At 44.6% G+C, this 21,055-nt stretch overlaps 1 protein-coding gene across 1 annotated transcript; it reads right to left on the bottom strand.

The window, feature by feature from the left end:
• Positions 1 to 5,367: 5,367 nt before the first annotated feature.
• TADA3 (transcriptional adaptor 3) lies at positions 5,368 to 20,961 on the bottom strand. Its single transcript, XM_077116612.1, has 10 exons — positions 20,606 to 20,961; positions 20,430 to 20,487; positions 19,512 to 19,744; positions 17,935 to 18,185; positions 17,709 to 17,814; positions 16,344 to 16,485; positions 16,136 to 16,239; positions 13,772 to 13,881; positions 12,643 to 12,828; positions 5,368 to 5,953 (listed from the first exon to the last, which is right to left on the bottom strand). Exons 3-10 carry the CDS (start codon positions 19,716 to 19,718, stop codon positions 5,761 to 5,763), a joined length of 1,299 nt encoding a protein of 432 aa, XP_076972727.1. The 5' UTR covers positions 19,719 to 19,744; positions 20,430 to 20,487; positions 20,606 to 20,961; the 3' UTR covers positions 5,368 to 5,760.
• Positions 20,962 to 21,055: the final 94 nt, after the last annotated feature.

The raw sequence follows: 21,055 nt of genomic DNA, 5'->3' as shown, positions 1-21,055 counted from the left end.
AGTATCAGGGGATTCCCTGATGGTAAGATTTAATAGCTTCATAGTCTTTCTCCCCTCCCTCAGGGGACTTTGTCAATACTTTTTGACTATCTGTCAACCTATTTTTAAATGGGGTAAAATGCTTATAAGGTTGAACAGTTAGAATATAAATATGCAGTATAATAACTTCCATGTAAAATGCACATCACAAATTTATTCACAGCAAAAAGAGTGGAGAGGAATACCACAAATGTTAAATGGTCAGAAAATGATCTGATTCAGTTTTCTTTCTTTCACTTCCCTCATGTGTCTTGTATACTCCAACTTTTCTTTGTTGAGTGTTGTTAACTTTATAATCAGAGAGTTACTTTTTAAGAAGTTATGTCAACAGATGATGGGTATGTGCCAGTTTGGTGTTAAATCGTTTAAGTTTTATGAAAAACAAAGAAGTAGAATAGATCTAAATGGTGTATCCATCACAGCTTACTACTGAAACAGTGATGAAGCATTAAAAGAAGTTTTGGAGTTAGTCATTTCACTGCTCTGAGCCTCTTCTATACATGACATAATCATACCAATGAATCTACCTACTTTGTAGGGTTATTTTGAGAATGAGGCAACATAGAAAGTGCTTTTGCCAAGTAGGCTAGAGCCTTTATTGCCACTTGAGTCCACTGCACATACCTGATGCATAGTAGGTGCTCAGTAAGGAATGAGACAGCTGCCCTGGGACAGCTGCTTTTTCAGTGATCACTTCTTCTTCCATTTTAGTAGCTGCACATAATCTAGCCAAACTCCAAATTTGGGATTCCCCAGTGGTCTTACCCCAAATTTCTCAACCGACCAGAAGTAGCTCATCTTAGGGCATATTTCCCATATCTCATTGAGTTTTCTGAGCTTAGACAAACCTATTCAGGGAGCAATTATCCTTATGTTCTACCTCTTATCTTCAACCCACAATGCCTATAATTTTGTGTGTGGTGATGCTTGGCAGCCTGGATGGGGACAATTTGAGTAGGGCCCCTAGAGTCCAAGAAGTGGCTTACACAAGTGGCTTACCAGCAGCTATCTGATCTGGTCCTTCCCCTAGCTGAATCCCAGTTTCCTCATCTGTAAAATAAGGGGAACAGTATCAAAGCTCTGACATAGGTTTGTTGAGAGGAACAAATGGGATAATTCCTGTAAAGTGCCTGGCACCACCCTAACTTGGTCCCTTGCAGGATCATCCTCCCCGAGACATATTTTAAGTGTTCTCTGAGCTTTCATCAAAGATTGTGATAAGAAATTACCATATATGAAACTCAGTCTCCATTTGCTGTCAAATTGATGGAGAATATTTTCAGTGTATGACTTATTTTCCACATGAGCAATTATTAGAATATTTGTCAGGAAAACTAGGAGATGCCCTGTCCTCTGATATCTAAAGTTCTGTGATTTGGGGGGGTGCTCTGTATTTTCTGCATGATTTTTCTGTAAACCTACAAGTTCTCTAAATAAATTTAAGAGAAAAGTTCTGTTACTGACTCATCTTGTTCCTGTTTTTGCCTTGGCTTCCAGGAAGCTTCGAGTTAAATCTGATGCTTAATGACAGCAGCTCCATCAAACCTCGTGGGCTTAACATTATATTTGTATTTTCTGAAACTCATTGTACATGTCCTCAATTATAAGCTATCTCAAATCTTTTTGATAGAGGGGGAAAAGAAAGGAAGAGAGAGAGAGAAAGGGAGGAGGAATAAATGGAGCAAGCAAGCAGTTAAATTTTGAAAGTAATTCTGTTTCAGCTAGAGTATAGGTTTGGCTTCTCTAATAGAAACCCTATATAACTGAGACTTAAACAAAATAGAAGAGTGTAACAATCTGGTTATAAGCAGTTGCAGGCTGATATGATGGCTGCAAGGCAGGAGTGACCTGGCTGCTTCTAGCTTGTTGCTTCACTGTGCCAGCAGTGTTGTCTTTGACCACACATTTCAAGATGACTTGCCACCACATCTGCATCACAACCAGGGGAAAATGGGAACACAGTGGCCCACCTCTTGGGATTCATGGCTTATAGTGATACACATCACTTCCACTCACAACCCACTGGCCAAAACTTTGTCACATGGTCACACCCAACAGCAAGGGAAACTGAGATATTTTGTCTTTCACAGTCATGTATCCAACTAAAAATTAGAGTTCCATTACTGTAGAAGAGAAGAAGAATAAACACTGGAGGACACCTACCAGTCTGCCACACCCACCATCTCGTGGTTTTCTTTACACAGGAGCATGTTGCTGTCTACCCTGACTCCTGCTGATCGCTCCAGCCTGTCTACCGCCATCAGAGAACTTTCTGATTCAGAGTGCTATTATGGTACTCCCCTGCTCACAAATCGCTCTGGCTCCCTACCACCCAGAAAATTGTTCTCAAACCCGGGCATCTCCCTGGAGGACAAGTTAAATGAAAGATGGCCAGGCCCCAGCTCTAGAGCTTCTGATTTGGTAGGCCTTGGGCCTGAGAATTTGCATTTTTATCAAGTTCTCTGGGGCTGCTGCTGACAATCATTGCCCTACAGAATAATTCCATGCTCCTTAGCCTGTTGTTCAAAGCCTGGCTCAGCTGGGTCTCAACCTACTTTCCAGCTTCATCTCTCATCCTTCTCTTCCCCCTCCACACACCGCAGGCTCCAGTCACACTGAAGTTCTCACCTCTCCCCAAGCAGGCCAGCAGATCACACCTCTGTGCCTTGCTGTTCCTTTTGTGTTGGATGTCTTCTTTTGCCTGGCAACTTCCTTTCCAAGTCTCCCCTGAAGCTTTTGCTGGCCCTTTAAGAGGTTGCTAAATCATTCTCTGCCCCAGGTCCCTGCAGACTTTGTACATTCTTCTATTGCTCTTATCACCTTGTATTGTGATTGTCCAGTTATCTCCCCATTGCTGGAGTTCGAGTCACTTCTGGAGCTCTCAGCCATGGCAAAATGAAGTAATTAGGTGAATGAAGAGAATAAATAAGTGAGTTAATACATGGACAACTGAGTTATGCTCCATTTATGCCTGGTTTTCTCCATTGAGTCATTGCGCCCCAGTCTCAGAAAGGAAAGTCTCACAAAGTTCCACAAAGTTCCACAAAGTCCCAAGCATCAGTTTCTTCTCAGTAGGAGTCAGCTGGGACTTGGAATCTACTGTGTCAGTCCCCCAGAGTATGCAGGAGCTGGGAGGGGCTGGGAACCCATGGTGAGGTCAGGTTCCTAACCTCAGGCCTTAAATTCCACCCAGTCTTACCTGTTTTCACTCACCCTGGTGTTTCTAAAAGTTAATTGTGAGACATTTGAGACTCTGGTGAAAAAACGCTATACATGGCGAGCATCTAGGCCATACCACGAGTTTTTTTTCACCAAACTAGTGAAGTGGAGTCAGTATTGTTTCAAATTAAAACTGGAGCCATGAGATGCCGGAACATATCTCTCCCTTCTCAGTGGTTTCCGCTTCCTCTGAACTCCATAAAAGAGGTCTTCTTTGACTCTGGCAGACACCACCCTAAGAAGGGACTCTCCATCCCGCTGTGGTTGTCATCTCTGTCAGGGATGATGCTATCTGGGGGGATATATCTGTTCCAGGACCAAAGCTGTGTCACCTTGGCAAAGCATTGCCTCTTTCAGCCTTAGCATGCTCCCAGGTTTGTTGTGAGGATCCTATAAAATGAATGTTGGATAAAGCATCCAGCACAGTACCAGGCAAATGGTAGACATGCAAATAAAGAGTAACTGGTTCTTGTGACTGATCCTTGAAAGTTAAGTCTTTTCCATAGTGAACCAGGCTGAGTCCCTCTTCTAGGGTTCTTTTTTCCATTTATATCTACCTTCCTCCTTTGTTACAGTTATACCCATTTTTGGAAGCTCAGCTCTCATCCCACCTGTCTCCATCTCTGTTCCTGGAACTCTCTCACGCCTACGGTACTTATGGTCTAGCCTAACAAACATAGAAGTAAGTGGTTAATTAAGAGCAGGCAATCTGCAAGCAGGGTTGCCATATATGACTGCCCAGGCTGTGCACTGCCCAACTCTAGGGAGTGCTATTCTGTCAACAGTAACGGAAGCAAGGCCCCAGTGAATTATACAATGAAGAAGCAAAGGGTCTGAGTTTGAATCCTGGCTTGACCGCCGTGTAAGTCCCAGTTTCTTCCCCATGTGAATGGAGGTGTTATTAGTTCCTACCATATGGAATGGTTGGAAATACTGAATAGTTTAACAAGTTTAGAACAATGCCTTGATACATATTTACCAAACACTTAATTATTATAACTGTTTTCTCATTATTTCATGTGTGGGTGTCTTTTCTCTTTGAGAAGACTATAAGCAATCCAGGACAATGAGTCACTGAAAAATTGTAGCAGCTGGGCCCTGCACCCGTAGGAGGCAGGTCCTCATACTATTCTCTCTACTCCATCCTTCTGTTTGCCAAAATCCACTTTTATAGTCAGCCCTCTTTTAGTTACAAATGACAAAACTCTAAAACAAACTAGCTTAAGCCAAAAGAAGCATTTGTGGGCTTATGTAACTGGGAGTTGCAATGGAGGATTCAATGGATTTAGGTAGACATAGATGGATCCAGGGGTTCCAGCTACATCGTTATGACTCTGCCTCCTCCTCCATCTCTTGGCTCTTCCATGTGGCAGGAAACCAGGTCACTGGAAGGTTCAAGCTTACATTCTATGGCTTTTAATCCAAAAGCAAGAGAAACTCTTTCTTTCTTGGCAGTGATAGAGCAAATCTTATAGATTTGGCTCAGCTTGAGTCACATGCCTACTCCTTCAATCAATCATGTGGCTAGAGGATTGAAGTACTGTGGTTGGTCAAGCTGGGGTCAGACAATCCACCCCAACTGACAGTCTCACAAGAGCCACATGGGATAGGGAAGGGGCAGTTTTCCAATGGAGAGTGGTGCTGGGCATATACAAATGTTGGCCATCCTTGTCATAACTTCTTCATGGCTCATTTCATAGGTTACTTCCTCAGTGAAACTTCCTCTCCCAGACATAATGACTAGCACCACAGAGCCAGGGGAAACTCACTGTAGGCAGAAGCTGACACCATGGAGGGCAGTGGGGGGACACCTAAAGACCCTGGATCTTTGATGGCTCTGTTTAATTGCTAGATTGGCTAACCTGAAGTCTACCCTACCCCAAGACAGCCAAGCCTACATACTTTATTGCTAACCCATTTTGAGCTGGGGGTGTTCTTTTACCTGCAGTCATAAGTACCCTCAGAAAGAGGTACTCAGAAAGTTCTCCATGAATGAATGACATGGGTGAGTGGTCACAGGCTGAGAGTCACCAGGCATGTCCTCCTAAACCTTTGCCACCCACACTGGTTCTTTCTACCCCACAATAACAGACACTCAAAGACTCTGGGTGCTTTTTTAAAAACCACAGCAGTCACTTTAATCTTAAGTTTGCACTTTACAAAACCACAAGGGAGAACTCTTTGAGGGGGGAGAGAAAGATGGGGGATGGGTGAGTGGGGTTGTGTAAAAGGGGAAGAGGAAGGCCTAGAAAGGATGCCCCCCTTGTCTTGGGGACCAAGGAGACAGAGACTGGGCCCTGGCCCAGCCCAGGAAAGCCTCCTGTATCCTGGCTATACAGAGCTAAGCCAAAAGACCCCAGGGAAGACCCACAGTACTCGAAAGACTGTTGCCATTTAACAGGCAGTCATAGGCTGCAACTTCCAGCAGCCCATTTCATAAGTGAGCTTCCCTCCCGGTCCTCCTTCAGGCCAGAGGCAGGTAGCCTGAGGCCACGGTGCAGGCTACCCGTCCAGCAGCTTCAGGATGCTGTCCCGCTCCTTCAGAGTCTTCCAGGCCTGGTCCTTCTCCTTCTTGGTGGGGGTCCGCTTCTTCTGCCGGGCTGCCATGATCTTGCGGAAGGCATCCATGACCTCATTGTCTGCCATGCGAACCCGCTGCCTCAGCTCCTGCCTGCTCACCTCCTCCTTTGCCAGCCTGTAGGGACCAGAGGACGAGAAGCCACATCAGCCCATCTTCAGAGTGCAGCCCTTCACACTTTCAGACTGCGCCCACCACAACCCAGGCTGGCACTCCTGTGGACCAGGCCATACAAGCCACACTTATACGGCACTTTATATGTGCTGGACACTATTTTAAGCTCTTTAAAAATATTTACTCAGTTTATCCTCATAATGCTGTATGATAGATACTGTAATTCCTATATTATGACCAATAAGGACAAACCAAGGCTCAAGAAGGATAGGGATACCCCAAGATACCCCAACTAGTGAGTTGAAGATCTGGACCAAGGCAGACCAGCCCCAAATTCTGTGTTTTTAAACAATATTCTTTAAAAAATGCTCTGGTGCCAGAACAACACCTGCTTGTTTCAAGCATCCACATTCCAGAACAGCCTTAGTATCTAGGCAGCCCTAAGTCCTCTTTGGGGGATTGATGAGAATGCCAAATTAGCCCCTTCTAAATAAGATTCGCCCTATAAATACCATTAATGGTTAGGTGGAAGACTGCTCAGAGATCTAGTCCAACTTTTAATTTTTCAAAAGGGGAAGCTGCTGCTTGGGGCAGGATGTACCTTGCTTAAGTCCCTGCAACTGGCCCCTAGCAGGGCTGAGGGCTGCACTCTGGCCTTCTGAGAGCCCTGAGCTACTTCCTTCACTGCCCATTACTACTACTTCTTTTTTTAAAACTTTGTGGTGATATATATCAACTAAAAAATTTCCCATTTTAACCACTTTCATGTGCACAATTCAGATGGTGATTAATTATGTTTACAACATCAGGCTACCATTGCCACCATCCATTACCAAAACTTCCTGCCCACTATTTCACCTACCCATGCCTGCATCCCTCTCCCATCTAGGTGAGCCTCCTTCACCTGCATTTTCCTCTTCTCTCCGTTGAGAGGGTACATGAACTAGAGAAAGGCTTTGGATTCTATGGCTTTGGATTCTTGGGCTCAAGTCTCATCTTGGCTGTTTACTGCCTGTGTAACCTTCAGACTTCTCTGGGCTTTTACTGCCTCATCCTGTTAAAACAGGGAATATACCATCGACTCCCTGGATTGTTGTTGAGATTGAACGAGTTGGTGTACCTCTGGCACACAGGAGATACTCTGTACAAATTAGTCCCCTTTATCCTTAAATATCATAGCTGCTTGTCAGCAACTATCTCTTTTAATGGTGCATGTCTTTACTGATCATCCATTTGTAAACCCCAAGCACTGCCTTTCTCCCTAGCCCCTAGCACAATATCTAAGACACAGAAAGAGCTGACAAATCAAAGAATGTCATTTGTCATTCTTTCATTTGTCCTGGGGCAAATGACATGTCCTGGGGCTCTCATCTGCCCCTAAAAAACCAGGAGACTTTGTTGGGTTGTTTCTCTCCTTCCCTGGTAAAAAGACTACCATGGTCTCCCTCCATATGTCACTTATACCCTTGTTGTGACAATGCACTACTAGATGAATGATGGAGTCGATAAAGAATGGTACTGCTATCAGTTCCCTAAAGATCTGGTCCTAAAACACAGGTCAATTTCTGATACTGGCCAATAAAAATCACAGACATCCAAACAAAATTTTCACAGTTGATCAACTTAGGTGGAGAAACTATTGGTGTTTATTGTATTATTCATTCAGATTTCCATGTCTGAAACTATTCATAATAAAACTTTGAGGGGAAAAGAAAATAAGCATGAAAAGCACTTAAAAAATCACAGCCCATCCTGATCAAGATGGCCTAGTGAGATGCTTCAGGGCTCTGTCTCACATAGAAGCTTGGACCAACCAGCAAAAACTGGCAGAAACAGCTTTTTCAAAGTACCAGAGAACAGTTAAAGGATTGTAGTAACAAAGCAAGGGCTGAATAAAAAAAAAAAAACCACTTAAAAGTGGTAGGGTCTTTGATATATCCCAGAGTAACTTGGGCAAACAATAAAAAAGTATTTGCAAAGTCCCCTTGGGGGACTAGGGAGAAAGGAGGAAACATTAACCTTTCCCATCTGGGGAATTCCTTATTCTCGCAAGTAATGTGGACAACCAATTCAATAGGCTTAGCCCTCAATCTTGGGGCTCGCCTCCATGCAAAGGCCAGGCTAAGCCCACTGATAATCATGTCCAAGAGTCACTCCTGTGAGCCTCTTTTGTTGCTCAGATGTGGCCTCTCTCTCTCTAGGCCAACTTGGCAGGTGAATTCACTTCCTTCCATGACTCCCAGGGGTATAAATCTCCCTGGCAATAGGGACCTGACTCCTGGGAATGAGCCAGGACCTGGCATCATGGGATTGAGAAAGCCTTCTTGACCAAAAGAGGAAAGTGGGAAATGATACAAAATAAAGTCTCAGTGGCTGAAAGATTTCAAACAGAGTGGAGAGGTTATCCTGGAAGTTATCCTTATGCATTATATAGATATCACCTTTTTAGTTTATGGTGTACTGGAGAGCCTGGAGGGAAGTACCTGAAATTGCTGAACTGTGTTCCAGTAGCCTTCTTTTTTTTAAATTTAATGTATTTTGTATTATCAAACCAAAACAACATACAAACATGAACATTCTTAAAATACAAATATTCCGTGTATGGTGTATAGTCAATGGCAGTAGCCCTGATTCTTGAAAGACACTATATAATTACGTAGTTTTTACAATGTGATTGTGTGATTGTGAAAACCTGGTTTCTGATGCTCTTTTTACCCAAGGTATGGACGGATGAGTAAAAATAAATAAATAAAAATAATGGGGGAGATAAAGGGTAAAAATTGGGTAGATTGAAATACTGTGAGTCAATGTGAGGGAGGGGTGAGGGGTATGGGATATATGAGGTTTTTTTTCTTTTCTTTTTTTTCTGGAGTGATGCAAATGTTCTAAAAATGATCATGGTGACGAATACACAACTATTTGATGATATTGTGAGCCACTGATTATATGATACTGTTGGACTGTATGTGTGTAGATATTTCTCAATAAAAATATATAAAAAAAAAAGTGATAGGGTCTTGCTTGCCCACATGCAACTTATTTCTGTAGGGGAGAAGCGAAGACTATCCATAATGAAGCCTAAGAGTTGCTTCCAGGAAGCCTCTTCGTGGTGGAGATATGGTTTCTCTCTCTCTAAGCCCAACTCTGCATGGAGAAACCATACCCTACCCCCTAAGTGGGACTTGACATTCAAGGGTGAAAATCTCCCTGACAAGATGGGGCATGGATCCTGGAGATAAGTCTGGCTTTGGTACAGTGGAAAAGACAATACCTGCTAGACCAAAAAAGGAAAAAGGCGTAATAAAATAAGGCATCAGTGGCCAAGAGAGATCAAATAGAGTCAAGGGCTATTCTGGAGGCTACTTTTATGCAAGCCTCAGTTAGATGGTGCTAATTGCCATGGTCTGCTAAACCCCCATCCAATGTCACTCCTGTTGACTCATAAGAACACTTAAGGCTGGAACCGAGACTCTATAAAAGGTTTCATACACTAAGTTTGCTCTCCTGGAACCTGTAATTCCCAGATGGTTCCTGGGTCAAACAAATCCTGAAACCTAAAGGGACAGCCTCTCCAGGATTATCAATTAATTACATCCTGCTATCCTTCAGTGTTGATACCCTTCTCAACATGAAAAAGTCAGAAGGGACACTGCCCAAAGATCCCTACAGACTGGGAGAAAGATCAAAGGAGAAGGAGGAGGTATAATAGAGAAAACAGGATTTAACAAACGAGTTTGGCTGCTCTAATCACTGTGTTAATATTCCCTCTAGCCTCCAATGTTTTGGAGCAGTTAGAAGGAAAAATCTGAGATAGTAGAATAGTAGCCCATGACAAACTCTGGGATCTGTTCTGTAACTGCTTATTGAAGTGTGCTTTAAAAATTATTGCTTATGTCTTTCTTTGCTTTGTATACATGTTATATTTTACAATAAAAAAAAGAAAAAAAAGTGGTAGGATCTTATGGGGCCCTGGTTACTACCTCCCCCATCCCTCACGGGCTAGGTGCAGAGCTCGTGTTGTGCTCCCAGTGTGGATTCCTGACCCTGATTCTGGAGGGAGCAGAGTAAACTTCATGCACATACTGGAAGCATGTATGTCTGGCCCAATCTGTCTGGTGGTGGCCTAAGGGACTTACTGTCACAGAATTTGCTCTGTGTGTTGAAGGTGGCTCATGAAGCTCTCCTACAGAACCCTGAGAGAGAGCAGTCAAGTGGCTGCTGGGGGAAAGGGGTTGCTGCCGTAGGACACATAGCGCAGTGCCCAGGACCATGAGGGAACTGTTTCCTAGGGAAGAGAGAACACTCTTATCCATGTGAACAGAAAAATTCCTGGAGCCACAGGAACATGCCCAAGACAGGACACATGTGCACAAAAGACCAGAGAGGCCCCTATGCTTTGGCCTGGAGCCAAACTCATTGTGTAAAATAAGCCCTGAAGGAGACCTTTCACATGAGTCAATCTGCAAACAGAGGGAAAGGTGTTCTCTTTTTTTCCCTTTGTTTAGTTCTTGGCAGTCAAGGAAAGCTCTGTCATAATACTAGCTGAATATAAGATTAAGGAACAGATGCCTCAGAGTCTAAATTCCAGCAATAACACATTAAAATATCAAAATACCCAAATTTCAACAAAAGATTACAAAACATACAAAGAAAGAGGAAGTGACAGCCCAGGCAAAGGAGAAGATTAAAACATTGGAATTCCTCAAAGAAGAGAATCAGACTTGGGACATTCTAGGCAGAAATTATTTTAAAAACATCCTAAATATGATCAAAGAGCTAAAGAAAAACACGGACAAAGAATTAAAGGAAATCAGGGAAACAATAGGTGAACACAAGGAAGTATCAGTAGAGACAGAAATTATGAAAAGTATCCAAACAGATTTGAAGACCACAAAACAGAAATTAAAAATTCCCTAGAGGGTTTCAACAGCAGATTGGTGCTGGCAGAAGAATTAGTGAACTTAAAAATAAGAAAATTGAAATCTTTCAGTCTGAGAAGCAGAAAGAAGAAAGAATGAAAAAAAATGAACGGAGCCCGAGGATCTGGTGGGACACCTTTAAAAGTGTACCTATATATGCATGGTGGGAGTCCCCAAAGACGACGAGAGAAAGGGGCAGAGAGACTATTCAAGGGAATTATAGCTGAAAACTTCCCACACCTAACAAAGACCTAAATATGCATATTCAAGACACTGAACAAACTCCAAATAGGATAAACCCAAATAGACTTACACCACACCTTGTTATTATCAAACTGTCCAATGCCAAATATAAAGAGAGAATTGTGAAAGCCATAAGAGAGAAGCAACACGTCACATACAAGGGGACCCCAGTAAGATTAATTTCTGATTTCTCATCAGGAACCATGGAGGGAAAAAGGCAGCAGGAAGCCATAACTGCTGAAAGCAAAACATTGCCAACCAATGATTCTATATTTGGCAAAAATGTGTCTCAGAAATGAAAGAATGATTAATAAGACATTCCCAGCTAAACAAAAGCTGAGGGGACATTTCACCACTAGCCTGGCTCTACAAGAAATGCTAAAAGGGAGCTCTGCAGGTTGAAAGGAAAGTACACGAGATAAATGAACTGAAGCCACACGAAAATGAAAATTCTCTGGTAAAGATAATGACATGGGTAAATATAAATACTAGAACCATTGTATTTTTAAATTTGTAACTCCATTTTTCACTTCCTATAGGATCTAAAAGGCAAATGCATTAAACATAATCATGAGTCAGTGATCTGACTCATAATGAATAAATATGCAATTTGTGACAAGAACCACATAAAGTGGGGGAGGAGGGATATAGGAACATGGTTAATATGTGCTATTGAAGTTATTATGTTGATACCAAAGCACACAAGACTGTTCTAGACTTAAGACAGTAAATGCAAGCCCTATGGTAACCACAAAAAAATATCAGAAAATGTGTAAACTCACAGAGACAGAAGGTAAAGCACAGGTTACAAGGGGTGGGAGACAGGGGTAATGAGTAGTTGCTGCATAATGGATGTAAGGTTTCTGTTGGGGGTAAAGGGAAAGTTCAGTAATGGATGGTGGTGAGTGTTCTGCAGCATTATGAATATGATTAATCCCATTGAATGGTATGTTTGGGAGGGGTTGAGATATGGAGAATTTATGTTGTATATGCTTCCACAATTAAAAAAAAAAGGAGGATAAACTTTAGAGATAACGATAAGAAAGGAAATATAAGATAATGCATGGGATCTAAAAATGTTGGATAAAAGGGTCAAAAGGATATTACTGGGACATAGAGTTATAGATGGACAGATGGATGGATGGCAGATAAGATGATATGGCAAAGAAGACAAAATGTTAAAATTGGTGGATCTGGGTATCTGGGGGGATGGGGTACACTAGAGTTCTCTGTATGGGGTTTCTTTTATTTTTGCAACTGTCCTGTAAATTCAAAATGATTTCAAAATAAAAAAGGTAAAACAAACACACGCAAAAAGGAAACAAAAAATAAAATAAACCCCAGTGCCTGCGTCCTAGTCTGTAGAACTAGAATCTGTTTAAGACATATACCAACTGGGGTGGTGCCTGGGCATCCAGGTGATTTTGAGGCCCCTCCAGGTTTGGGAAGCTTGTCAGGAAGCCCCTGGCAGGTGACCAGGCGTGGCCGAGGCCTCCCCTGTCTCCCCAGGGATCACACGTCCCCGCTCACCTCAGCAGGTCGTGCTTCTTGGTGCGGTTGTGAGCGCTCAGGGCCTTCAGCTCGGCCTGGCGTTTGCGCAGCTCTGCAAGGACCTCATCCTCAGAGTCCTCTGCGGGGCGGTCCTCAGACTCCAGGAGGCCCTGGGCAATCAGCTCCTCCTTGATGCGGCTCTCCAAAGACTTAGTGTGCGGCACGCTGCAGGGGAAGGCCAGGCCCTCAGCCTCTGGGGAGCAGCAGCACCCCAGCCCCAGGGCCAGCTTGGAGGGAAGGCCACCACAGAGGTCCCAGGGTTTCCTGAGGTCAGTGAACACCCTCCCTTCTCCTTGGCTCCCCCCCCACCCCCGGATATATGAGATATAAAAATAGACAGAGACCGACACACTTGGTCTTTGTTTTAAAATATAAGTAACGTACATCCATTCTCAAAAATCAGACACAGAAAAACCCAGAAATACTACAACCCCAAAAGAATCATTGTTCTTTTGTCATTTATCATTATTATTTTCTTATATATTGTTTCCTATATACATATAAAACACATTTATATATATTTCCCAAGTTTTGTTTTATATTATTGCCAATTCTTTGTTATATATTATCCCAGGTATTTTTTTCCCCATATGTACACATATTTAAATATGGTTTTGTTTTTTTTTTAAACATGGGCAGGCACTGGGAAATGAACCTGGGTTTCCAGCATGGCAGGAGAGAACTCTGCCACTGAGCCACCATTGCCCACCCTTATATATGTTTTAAATAAAAATAGGATCATACTGTCTTGTTTTGTGCTACCATGGACATTTCCCCCACTCAGCACTCTACCGTTTACATCTTTTTATGTCAATTAAGTATATTTCTCTATTAGGATTAATAGCTGCAAGTGATTTCACCGTATGGAGTTGCTACGTTTCAGCCAGCCCTGAAGTCGGATGCAAACATTGTTTACCACGTGAACATGCTGTGAAGAGCCAAGTCTGGGTATGTGGGAATGCTGGGCAGTGCCCACATTTGAGACTGTTACATGGTGACCCCTAACTGCCCCCGCCACTCTATTGACCAGAATCTCTGCACGTCCAAATGGACAGAAGTCAACAGGAGCAGGGGACAACATGTGGGGTGTGGGTAGGACATCACTCACCTGAAAGGCTTGTTCTGATTGCGCGGAGAAGTGCTGGCCCCGTCAGCTCCAGATTCTTTCCCAGACATGTCAGGAATAGGAGAGTCTTCCATAGGGGAAATAATATTTTCCTGGAAGACCACAGAAATAAAGAGCTGTAGAATTTCTATTCTCCCTATCCTCTCCAACCTATGTGGCAGCCATCATAGAACAGAAACATCCTTTTCTCTTTCCCATCACACCTGCTCCGAGAAGGCTTTCCAAACTGAACCCAAAACACTCTGATCATTCTAGAAATCTGGTTTCTTTTGTACTTACAAAGAAGGGCAATGATAACAACCAACAACGGTAATGAGAACAGCTAAGGTTTGTTAAGCATTTGCAACGCACCACGCACCAGGTTAAGCATGCTATGAGAGAGGCTGCTAGCTGTCCAAACACTTCTCTCTCCTCTCTCCCATAGCAGCCAGGCTCGAGGCTGCCCAGCGACGCTTCCCAGCCTCCTTTGCAGTCAGGTGTAGTCATGTGACAAAGTCTCTCCAGTAGAAAATGATCAGAAGAGATAAAAGCCACCACCAGTCACGGCCCATAAAGCATCCCTCACACAAGCCTTAGTGATCTTTTTTCTGTGGTCTCCAACTGGCCTCCATCCCCAGTGATCTTGGAAGTCACGTTTTTAAGATGGCAAAGCCACCGTCAGCTAGGGTCCTAGTCTGTCTGATGGGGAGAGTCCTACCCCCAGCCTCTACCTCAGCCGACCTGGAACATGTGCCCCAAACCCTTACAAGCTATGTTTGAGCCAGAAGAGGAAACTGAAGCTCAGTGAGGTGAAGGGATCTGCCTAAGGTCAGCCAATGGGAACACAGAAAAATGCCCTGGACCTAGATAATGAATCTTGCCTCTACTAAAAAGCTATGTGTCCTCAAACAAACAGTTTCCTCTTGTGAGCCTCAATCTTTTCACATGTAACATTGCTGCTCCTGTCTCCGACGAGAAGATGTGTAGAAGCCCTCTACACAGGGCTCAGTCCTTGGCTAATGCTCAGCAAAAGTCACTGTGCATTGGAATCTCAGGTAGCACATGAGATTTTGTTGGTTTGTCCAGAGTGATCCCCCGATGAATCCCAGAATGATTTGATCAGTGACTGGAAAAGTATTTGCAAGCCCCCTTCGGGGAATGGTGAGAGTGGGGAGAAATTCAACTTCCCCAAGTTGAATTCTTGATACTCTCACAAGCAGTGTGGACAACCAAAGCTCTAGGCTGAGCCCCCAGTCTTGGGGTTTGTTCACATGAAACCTAACCCCACAAAGGATAGGTCAAGTCTACTTAAAATTTAGGCCTAAGAGTCACCCCAAGAGAGCCTCTTTTTTTGCTCAGATGTGGCCTTTCTCTCCAGCCAATATGACAAACAGTCTCACCACCCTCCCCCTCTCTGCGTGGGACATGACTCCCAGGGGTGTGGACCTTCCTGGTAACGTGGGACAAAGATCCTGGAATGAGTTGAGACTCAGCATCAAAGGACTGAGAAAAACCCTAGAATGAGCTGAGAATTAACATCAAGGGATTGAGAGAACCTTCTCGACCAAAAGGGGGAAGAGTAAAATGAGACAAAGTGTCAATGGCTGAGAGATTCCAGAGTCGAGAGGTTATCCTGGAGGTTATTCTTACGCATTAAGTAGGTATCACCTTGGTGTTCAAGATGTAGTGGAGAGACTGGAGGGAATTGCCTGAAAATGTAGAGCTGTGTTCCAGTAGCCATGTTTCTTGATGATGATTGAACAATGATATAGCTTTCACAATGAGACTCTGTGAATGTGAAAACCCTATGTCTGATGCTCCTTTTAGCTACTATATCAACAGAAGAGTAGAACATATGGAATAAAAATAAATAATAAGGGGAACAAATGTTAAAATAAATTCAGTTTGAAATAGCGGTAAATGAAAGCGAGAGGTAAGGGGTATGGTACGTATAGTTTTTTTTTTCTCTATTATTTTATTTCTTTTTCTGTTGTCCTTTTATTTCTTTTTCTAAATCGATGTAAATGTACTAAGAAATGATGAATATGCAACTATGTGATGATATTAAGAATTACTGATTATATATGTAGAATGGAATGATATCTAAATGTTTTGTTTGTTAATTTTTTTTTAATTAATAAAAAAAGTTAAAAAAAAAAAGTCACTGTGCAACGGTGGCTACCTTCGTGGGGCTTAGAGACTGGGAAGGGCATGAGAAGGGATACAAATGCTTTCCTTTGTGTGTTCATTTGTGAGTTATATATTTATGAATCATACATTTTTTAAATGAATGATATTTTTGAATTAATAAAAAACAACACAGAACACAAAGTAAACAAAGTTTCCATTTCAGACTGGGGTGCTCACCTCTACCAGGGCCTGCAGGAGACGCTGCGTCAGGGCGCCGAAGGGGCAGCCGTCTTCCTGCTGTTCATGCTGGGCCTCTGACTTCTTCAGCAAGGCGTCCACATCTGGGGCAGGCACAGAAGTTGAGGGTAGGTGGCTGAAGCTCTGGGAATCAGCACAGAGGGCCCTCAAGTCCTACCTAGTTTGGGGAGGGGGGTGAGGTGCCTACCTTTAGTGTCCAGTTCTGTCAGTGGCCCCATGAGGCCTTTCTTCTTGTCAGCCATGGCCGCTGCCCGGGCGCCATCCTTCTGCTCCTCCAGCAGGTCCTCCTGTGCCCAGCGCTGGGAGTAGTGCTTCCCCAAGGGCGGGATCTGTGGGAGAGACCCCACCGGGCCCCAAGGAGGTAAAACACTGGTCATCCATGCCTGAGGTGTATCTGGGCTGTGTACTCAGACATTGCCAGTAAGCTCTTCATTCCTCTCCCCAGTACCTAGCTTGGGCTGAGGCCTGTGCTAGATGTTGATGGGAAGAGACAGAGGAGATTAAATCTCCACACTCAGTGTCCGGGAGGGAGGGAGGGAGGTAAACAACTAAAAAACAAAGAGAAGTTGCTATGGAACAATTTCCAAAATTTAAGGTGCAGAATAATGTACGTTACATGGATCGTTTCTGGTCACAGCTGCCCCCTCTAGAGAAGACTACTAGGGGCTTCAGGGTAACTGATGAGAAAAAATTAGTTTTTGTATTGCTTGCATGTATTACTACCTTCAAAGATTACCTTTTCAAGTATATTTAAAAAAAATGTCAGAGAAGTGAAATGATAGAGGTAGATCAAGGTGTGGCAGCACAAAGGAAACAAAGGGGACTTTGGAAAGGATGCTGGTAGAGGTACGTGGGATCAAGGCTTTGATGGGTGAGTCAGTTTGCCAAGTGGAGAAGAGCTTGTGCCAAGGCCTAGAGAACTGCAAGGATCCTGCATAAGCCTGGAGCCAAGGCAAGACGCTCAGTGGGGCTGGTAAATGCAGCAGGGAAGAGGGGCATGGCTAAGAACACTGGAGAGGGGTCCTGGGCCGTGCCAAGGAGCAAGAGGCTTGGACTTGGTCCTGTGAGTAACGGGAGCCAGGGCTGAGCCATGAGCACGTCAATCAAGACAGCAGACCTAGGGGAGATTTCCCCACCAACTGATTTTCTACATTTTCCACATTTTCTTTAATGGAGCACGGTTTGTTTGCATTATTAAAAAACCAAGAAACAAATTTTATATATTTTTTCAAAACAGGAAAAAGAAAAGAAAGGTCCCGCAGGAGTCCTCAAAGTTTAGAGAGTGTTTAAGAGGTTGTTCAGGCAGAGGGGATGGGATGAGGGGACAAGGTAGGACTTGACTGTAACAGGCGCCTTAGTATGTGGTGACCATGAGGATGGGGTAGAGAGGAGGCACGTGCAAGAACGCTGAGGGTCTGAGTACAGGTGTCAGAGCAGGTTAATGCGTCCAGTTGGAGGCTGGGCAGGAGCGGGAAGGAAGATATCTCTGATTTGGTATCTTTTGATTCTGATGCACCTTCTGAGCCCTCCTGTTCTCTGCCAGGGTTTCTACCTTGTAATGTTCAGCCTCATCTTCTGCGGGTTTCAGCAACTCCTCCAGCGTGCGCACCTCCTCGCTGGTGATATCGGCACAGTAGGGCTCCACCGAGGCCCAGAACCTGAAAGGAGAAACAGATTCTGAGTGGCTGTCCTCACTACCCCATCAACCTCAGCCCTGGGCCTCTTCACAGCATCTACTCCCAGAATCCTAAGGCCCTCTATGTTCTCTGGCTCCAAACCTGTTGGGAGCATCATTTTTGGGGATCCGTGGCACATCGATGGGGTCATCAGTGAATTCATATTCCTGGATCTTGGGCTGAAGGTTTTTGGATTTGGGCCGCCCAGGTCCAGGACCTGGCCCATGTCCCGCCTTCCCTTCCAGTTTCTGCTTCTTGGGCTTCCCGTGTTTGGGTGGAGCTCCAAGCTCATGGTCTCGTCCTAGCTTCAGGAATCGTCGGTCACCTTTTTTATCCTGCCAGTCCGTGAGGATCTGAAATTACAGAGGCTGTCACTGAGGGGAAAAAGGCAAGACACAGGATCACTCTTTCCCCCAATGAATAAATTCGGATCGAGAAACCAAGGAGACTTCAGATTTTTTACTATCTTTTTTTAATTTAGCAAACTCCCTCTTCATCCTTCAAAACTCAGTTCCTTTTCTATGCACAAGTCTCACACTCACAGAACTTTACTTATATACTTCTCATCATTCGACTGACTTGTTTCTACTCTGATTGATTCATTTCTTTATCACCCAAGCCAGTAATAGTGTTTAGTAAAGGGGCCAAATAAATTATCATATTCCAGGGCATGTTAATTGGTAATAGCCTTTGTACTGAAGGCAAGCAAGCTTCCCCAAAATCCTTCACTTTAAATGTCACCATAACTGGGAAGTCTTCTCTGTATTAGTTACTCGCTTCTTAAATGCTCAGATGTAACTCTGATCATGCCACAGCCCTGCTCAAAAATCTTAAGGGGATTCCCAGGGGCCACAAGTTAATTCTATTAAGCTATTGAGGCCCCAGTTGAAATGGCATCTCCTTCTTCTGTGTCTCTAATAGGCCCTACCTCCTCTGATAGGCCCACTCATGTTGATGGGTCATACTGGAATGAACAGCACACCTGTCTCTAGGTTACAAACTACTGGAGATCAGGAGCTCATATTAACCATCTTTGTTCCTCAGGCTCTAGCATAGCACCTGGCACAAAGGGCTCAAGGGATGTTTTTGCAGTGAATAAAAATAATCATAGCATCACTCGAAATGCATGCTAACTGTCAGGCCCTGGGCTAAGCCTTTGTAAAAATTCTTTCTTTTAACCTTCACAAAAACTCTGAGGTAGGTCCTATTTTCAAGCCATTTTGCAGATGGCGAAACTGATGCTCAGACACATAAAGTCACAGAGCTAGGAAGCGGCAACACTATCAAAAGCTTTGGCTAGGATTCATATCCAAGTCTCCATATTCTAGTTCCTCTACTATCTCTAACCATAATACCACGTTTCTTGGAATTTGTCTAATCTCCCCTTACCTTTAGTTGGTAAACTCCCCAAGGGTCAGAATTGTTGTAATTACCTCTCTCAGCCCAGCACATAATGGGAAGTTGTGCATGCTCTGTTTGCGTTTATGAGGATCATGCACTTTCCTGTATATTTTACATATGTCACATGAGTCCAGTTTGAGGCTTTCTCTCTCCCCATAAGCTCTGTACCCAAGGCGTCAGAAGATGGGTCTAACTCAATGATCCATCCCATATCTTGTCATGGTCCACCCCTAATGATGGCCCTTCTCCCTGACAAGGTCCAGCAAATGGGGTATCACCTGGGTTTCAGCCTCAAGCACTCGCAGGCGCCGGCTGGCAGAGGACAGCAGGGTCTCAAGCTCCAGTTGCAGAGTGTCCAGCTCCTCGATGCCGATGCCATCGTCCTCAGAGCGGGCCAGCACGGCTGTGTAGCGGGGACAGACCTTCAGGTGGTCCACAGACTTGAAGTCATGGAACTGCAAGGGGCAGTCCTTCAGCTCACTCATGGCCCAGGATAGGGAACCCTGTGGAGCTGGAGAGCAAAGGGCTGTTGATGTGGGACCATTTGGCATGAGAAAAAACGAAGGGCTTCCAAGGAGGAAGCCAGGTTTCCTTACTGTGCCTTTATTGACAATGTTGATGGCAAAGTTTCTACTCACAGAACACCTACTGCGTGCCAAGCTAGGTGCAGAGTACCTGATAGTTTTTCTTAATTTAATTTCTCAACCAACCCCATGAACTGGGACCACTATCATCTCCATTTTATAGATACGGAAACTGAGACTCTATAAGGGTGGGTGCACCTAAGATTCTAGGGACACAATTTTAGGTCAGGCAGTTTTGCATATGTGCCTCTAACCACCAGGATATATTATGCTCTTCCCTTCTGTTCCACTCCTTCTGGATCCTTCTAAGCCCGAATTCCAGTTCCAATCATTCATTTTTACAATGTTCACTGTACCTCCCAAGCTCTCCTTGTCCCATCCCTCCCTACCCTTTTCCTTCCAGCTCAGAAGAGGAACAGACCTAGATTCAAGCTCAGTCTTTATTTATGTGATTCTAAACACATTATTTATCCTTTCCCAGTCTCAGTTTTTCCATCTGTAAAATGGGAGTCTCAGTCTTTCCATCTGTAAAATAGGGACAACAGAAGGCAACTCCTTTCGCATCTGAGTCTATTTCCCGGTCTGTGAAATGGGGATACCAACAATACCTACCTCCCCGGGATGTTCTGAGGATTAAGAGGTGATAACCGTCAAGAGCTCAGTTCAGTGCCTGGCACAGAAGAAGATGGACTGTTATAAAGACTGGCCCCACCCGTGGTCACTCCAAGTCCTTCACAAGGTCCTCCCCGTCCTCTAGGGACAGCCTAGCGCGGCCCCCGCCCCTCTACCTCCTCACTGCAGCCTGCTATGGCCCCCGGGCCGCGGGAGGGGCGGGGAGTTCCGGTTGGTCGGAGCAACCGCCCCGGAACTGGCGATGGGCGGGCCCCTCGCAGTCAGCGCGGGGCCGAAGAAGTGGCGCGGGCTCGCGGGAAAGGGGGGGAAAGGCTGTGCGGGCCGCCAGCGAACCACGGCGTGGGGTCGTACGCCTTGGATGTACTCTGGGGAACAGCGGGGCTAGGGGGTGGAGCTCCGCGGCCAGGATTTCGGGGCCCAGCTGCAGTTAGTCCAGCCAAGCCCCGGGGGCTGCAGGTAGGAGGGGCCCAGAAAAAAAAAAATGGGGGCGCAGAACCGGAAGGAACGAAAGGTTTCTCTGCCTGGACCTGTCCTAATATGGTGTCAAACCTGAGGCCGAGCTGTACCATTGCATGACCATGGGGGAAGGCGGTAGCTTAGGCGAC

The sequence above is a fragment of the Tamandua tetradactyla genome, chromosome 9 (assembly GCF_023851605.1).
Source record: "Tamandua tetradactyla isolate mTamTet1 chromosome 9, mTamTet1.pri, whole genome shotgun sequence".
In the NCBI taxonomy this organism is placed as follows: domain Eukaryota; kingdom Metazoa; phylum Chordata; class Mammalia; order Pilosa; family Myrmecophagidae; genus Tamandua; species Tamandua tetradactyla.
The sequence above is the reverse complement of the archived record's forward strand: the minus strand, read 5'-3'. Positions and strand labels throughout refer to the sequence as shown.

What these genes read in the sequence shown, in the direction of transcription:
- TADA3 (XM_077116612.1), bottom strand. Translation starts at nt 19,718, where the DNA reads ATGAGTGAGCTGAAGGACTGCCCCTTGCAGTTCCATGACTTCAAGTCT. An exon ending in ATGAGGCTGAACATTACAAG is followed by an intron (nt 16,486 to 17,708) that starts GTAGAAACCCTG and finishes TCTCTCCCACAG; the next exon opens with ATCCCGCCCTTGGGGAAGCA. An exon ending in GACAGAACTGGACACTAAAG is followed by an intron (nt 16,240 to 16,343) that starts GTAGGCACCTCA and finishes TGCCTGCCCCAG; the next exon opens with ATGTGGACGCCTTGCTGAAG.